Source organism: Tachypleus tridentatus, chromosome 9, assembly GCF_004210375.1.
Source record: "Tachypleus tridentatus isolate NWPU-2018 chromosome 9, ASM421037v1, whole genome shotgun sequence".
NCBI lineage: Eukaryota > Metazoa > Arthropoda > Merostomata > Xiphosura > Limulidae > Tachypleus > Tachypleus tridentatus.
This window is the reverse complement of record NC_134833.1, coordinates 154,656,478-154,661,938: the sequence shown is the minus strand read 5'-3', so window position 1 is coordinate 154,661,938 and position 5,461 is coordinate 154,656,478. Positions and strand designations below refer to the sequence as shown.

Genomic DNA, 5,461 nt, shown 5'->3' with positions numbered 1-5,461 from the left:
AAAATATCTTAGTGAGTGTACTTTGTAAGACAGTAATTTGGAAACTATACTGAATTGTAATGGCTAGCCATTGTTCTTGTTAAATGTTAGGTTTTGTCATTTAAGTGCATTCTGATATCACTACTTATTGTTATAAAGAAAAGATTGTTATAACAATAATGATTTAAAGTACACACAGATGACAATAACAATGATAGTTTTACAAGTACAGAGACTGTTGTATGGGTACAATGATATTGTGTTACAAATAAAGAGAAGGTTATAACAATGTTTAGGGTCAGCAAGGGACATGTTGGCCCATCTCAATTATCCTATTCTCTAAGCCAAATTAAAACTATTAAATAAAACAAATTAAAGCCAGACCTTATCATTCATATCTTTAAAGCTTTCTTTTAAACACTTAAATTTACTGACTCCACAACATCTGAAGGTAACTCCTTCCATAAGCCAACCACCCTATTTCTAAAAGTAAAACTGTTTTGTTGAAGATGGTCTAAACCTGTATTTTTGTCCTCTAGTTCTATAATTCTTGTTGTTAAGTATGAACATTATTAATTCCTTTTAAAATCTTAAACAATTCAATCAGATTCCCCTTACTTCTTCTTTTGATAAAACAATTTTTAGGATATTAATATCTCCTTAACTGAAAATTCCTCATTCCCAATCATCATCCTAGTAACTCTTTCCAACAATTCAGGGCTTTACTAAGGTAAGGAGCCCATGACTGAACACACAATACTTCAAATGTGGCCTAAGCAGTGACTTAAATAATAAAAGTATAACCTCTTTAGACTTGTATTCAATATTTCTGTAGACACAACCTAAAATCCTATGTCCTCACACTAGGAACAGTACACTGCTTAAATGGCTTTAGAGAGTGATGAACTATTACACAAATATCCTTTTTCTTCATGATATGGTGAAGGTTATTCCAGTCTAATTATAATTAAAATTAAGATAACCCACATGCAGTATCTTGTGACATAACTAAAACCCATATGCTGTTTATATGTCCATCTCACTAGATGATCAAAATCCTTTTGTAAAGCAGCATCGTCCTAGACCTTAATACTGCTAATAAATGTAACCCACTGACCATTCCTTCATACAGATACACCATCAGTAACATTTTCGAAGCATAACAAAAGATTTGCAAGTAAAGATTTTCCCTTATTGAAACCACAATAAAATTCTAAACTTTGTTGAATAATTTTGCAAAGTATCTTAAACTTTTCCCACAGGCCTACAATTATCTGGATAACTTCTCTTAACCTCCCTTGAGAACTGGAGAGACATTAGCTAATTTTCATTCTATTGGGACTTGTCCACTTTTAAAGGGCTTCCAGAAAATTGTTGTAACTGGTTTGCACATCCAATCCTTGACCTGTTTAAAACCCTTGGGTAAATACTACCTGGTGCAGGAACCTTATCATTCTTTAAATTTCCCAATTTTATTTAAGAAGCTCAGAAATGTTCAACTTTGTTTTCATCTATCAGTTGCTCGAGTCTTCATTAGTAAAAGCTGAAAAAAAGCTGAATTTAATAACCTAGCTATTTTATAATCATCAGATACAAGCTTTCCTTTATCAGCCCTCAAGGAGCTTATCTCCATCCTAACATTTTGTTTACACATAACGTATATCAAGAATTCCTTACTGTAAGTGTTCACACTTTCAACCAACCTTTTCTCATAAATTTTTGATATCCTAATTTTCTATTTGACCAACTATAATCTTCTAAATCTCCTGTCACACCAGTCAATTTAAAGTTATTAAATTTGTGATGCTTTTCTTTAATTTGATCTCTTGTACCCTTTGTGAGCAACCCTGGTTTCTTTACTTACAGCTATATTTTTCTTTCTGTAAGGAGTATATTTATTTTGAATATTAAAACGTTTTCAGCATTTGCTTGTGTCTCCAAATTCTTGTTGCATCCTCTCAAAATTTATTATTTTTTTAAATATGCAATCAAAATATTACAAAATATTATTCCTAATTTACATGTACAGCAAAGGTAAACACAGTAATAATCACTTGTAAGTAAGTGTCCCCCAGCTTCCACCCTCTGAACCACTTCTCTATTACAAGTTAACAATAAATCTAAAATAATATTTCTAGTTGGTTCCTTGACCAGTTAGTGAAGAAATCCATTTTGAACAGAAACCTTACTCCACCATGGTTTGACTCTGGTACCTTCCACTAACTATATCTGAAATTAAACCCACCCATAATTATGACTTCATTAATAGTTGAAATCCTAATCTCACTGTAAAGTTTCTCACTAATTTCCTCTGATGGTCTGTAACAAATTCCTGTTAAGAGCTTTTTCCCTTGATATCTACTAAAAGAAACACAAATAGATTCAGTATCTTTTTTATTATCCTTAATATTCTCAACTTCAACAGGATGTAACCATACTTTACATAGAGGGCCACTTCTCCCCTCTGTTTACTACTCTGTTCTTAGTAAATAACCAATAACCATTTATTTCAAAGACATTTATGTCATCAAAATTATCTACCTTTAACCATGTTTCAGTTATTCCCTTTATGTCAAAATATTCTATTCATACCAGTGCCCTAAAGTCATCTGTTTTATCTGTCATACTTCTCAGCATTACAGTAGTAACAATTAAGCCTATTTTTATAACTGTTTTTATACTGATTTCCTATGCTAAACTTTCCTGTACATCTCAGTTTTGTTACATTTAGTTTATCTTTTCCCTCACCAATATCTAGTCCTAGTTTAAAACTTCCCTTACAATTTAAATAATATCAGCTAACCTGCCCTTCTTTGCACATTAATTTCAGACTAACATTTAACCTAGGGACCTACTCAAAATCTTATCTTCACAATTAATTCTTGGCAGTATCCCTGACAAAATTCACTATATCGTTAGTCCCTACATGAACAACAAAAACTGCATCGTTGCTAGTCCACTTTTATCTCTTGTTCTGTCAGTAATATTTTCCACCTGTGCCCCAGGGTAACATAATTTAACTCTTCTCCCAGTTTACCCCACAGATTATTCTAACCACATGCTGTGTCAAGGAATCACCTATAGCTATAACCTGTTTAACTTCATAATCCGCGTTATTGTATATTCCTTCAACTGTTCCTTGTCTACGTAAGTCAAGGGTTGAAGTCTGCTGCTCAGTAGAATATAACTATAACCTGTTTAACTTCATAATCCACATTATTCTATATTCCTCCAACTGTTCCTTGTCTACGTAAGTCAAGGGTTGAAGTCTGCTGCTCAGTAGAATATAACTATAACCTGTTTAACTTCATAATCCACATTATTCTATATTCCTCCAACTGTTCCTTGTCTACGTAAGTCAAGGACTGAAGTCTGCTGCTCAGTAGAATATAACTATAACCTGTTTAACTTCATAATCCACATTATTCTATATTCCTCCAACTGTTCCTTGTCTACGTAAGTCAAGGGCTGAAGTCTGCTGCTCAGTAGAATATAGCTATAACCTGTTTAACTTCATAATCCACATTATTCTATATTCCTCCAACTGTTCCTTGTCTATGTAAGTAAAGGGCTGAAGTCTGCTGCTCAGTAGAATATAGCTATAACCTGTTTAACTTCATAATCCACATTATTCTATATTCCTCCAACTGTTCCTTGTCTACGTAAGTCAAGGGCTGAAGTCTGCTGCTCAATAGAATATAACTATAACATGTTTAACTTCATAATCCACATTATTCTATATTCCTCGAACTGTTCCTTGTCTACGTAAGTCAAGGGCTGAAGTCTGCTGCTCAGTAGAATACAGTCTTTACACGTAACTTCACTATTTTTAACTCCAATACTACACTTTCTAACTAGTTGTCATTGTTAATCTTAGTTGATATAAAACCTTGTATTTAAAATCTTAGCTCCTCTTGAAGTCCTGTTGTCATTTCACACAGTTTATACTACTATTTCCTCAACTTTAGTTAGGATAACCTTCAACTTACAAACTCTACATGTAAATTCAACATTCTCACTACTAGCTTCCTTAAACATGCATAGTAGTCTCAAGTTCTCAAATAAAACTTGTTGTACCCATCACATCTAACAAACTGGGAATGGTTAACTATTGTATTATTTGTAGAATTAAAATAAACACTCAGTACTATGATTAAATTACTAGTTAAACCTAAGTTTGATAATTGTGTTACAAATAAAGAGAAGGTTATAGGAATGATACAATGATATTGTGTTACAAGTAAAGAGGATATTATAAGGATGATAAAATATTATGTTAGAAGAGAATGTTGTAAGAATGATACAATATGTTGTTACAAGTAAAGAGGATATTATAAGGATGATAAAATATTATGTTAGAAGAGAAGGTTATAGGAATAATACAATGATATGTTGTTACAAGTAAAGAGGATATTATAAGGATGATAAAATATTATGTTAGAATAGAATGTTGTAAGAATGATACAATGATATGTTGTTACAAGTAAAGAGGATATTATAAGGATGATAAAATATTATGTTAGAAGAGAAGGTTATAGGAATGATACAATGATATGTTGTTACAAGTAAAGAGGATATTATAAGGATGATAAAAAATTATGTTAGAATAGAATATTGTAAGAATGATACAATGATATTGTGTTACAAGTACAGAAAAGGTTATATATAAAGATACAATGTTAATATTTAGAAGTAAAGAGGAGGCTGTAAGAATGTGTCATAAATAAAGATAAGATAATAATGAAACTACAATGTTAATATTTAGGAATTCACAGAAGATTATAAAGATGATACAATGATACTGCATTACAAGTACAGTGAAGATTATATTGTAATAGAAGATACAGTGCTAATTTTCAGAAGAAAATGTTATAAAGATGAAACAATGATTTGGTGTTAGAGGTAAAAAGAAGGTTATAAGAATGATATAATGATAATGTGTCAACTAAAGAGAAGGTTATAAGGATAAGACTATGATAATGTGTCAACTAAAGAGAAGGTTATAATGATAATACTATGATAATGTGTCAACTAAAGAGAAGGTTATAAGGATAATACTATGATAATGTGTCACAAGTAAAGAGAAGGTTTATACCACAGCATAGTGTGTAGGGAAAGCAAGGGACCTTTGGTCCATTTTGGCTGTTTCATCTTCTTAGCCAAACTAAAACTATTAAATAAATAATTAAAGCTAGCCCTTATCGTTCATATCTTTCAAGCTTTCTTAAATTTACTGCTTGTGTAATAATGTGTTAGAACTGAAGACAAGGTTACAAGGAAGATGCAATAATAATGTGTTACAAGTAAAGAGAATGTTATTAGGATGATACAGTATTATTCTACAAATACTTAGAAATGGTTGTTAGGATACAATAATAACTTTGTGTAAGTAAAATCACTGGCATGGTAACAATAACGTTCTGTAAGGACAGAGAAAGTTGGGTTTGTAGAGTTAATACAATAATGTTAACATCTTAACCCT

At 31.5% G+C, this 5,461-nt stretch overlaps 1 protein-coding gene across 1 annotated transcript in view; it reads right to left on the bottom strand.

Annotated features, from left to right (window-relative positions):
- LOC143227530 (uncharacterized) overlaps positions 1-5,116 on the bottom strand; it is a 12,690-nt gene extending 7,574 nt beyond the window's left edge. The window contains exons 1-2 of the mRNA XM_076458970.1: positions 5,075-5,116; positions 3,035-3,148 (exon numbers count right to left, since the gene is read on the bottom strand). Of these exons, the coding sequence (XP_076315085.1) occupies positions 3,035-3,148; positions 5,075-5,116 (156 nt within the window). The remainder of the gene's footprint in view (positions 1-3,034; positions 3,149-5,074) is intronic.
- Between the last annotated feature and the right edge of the window lie 345 nt (positions 5,117-5,461).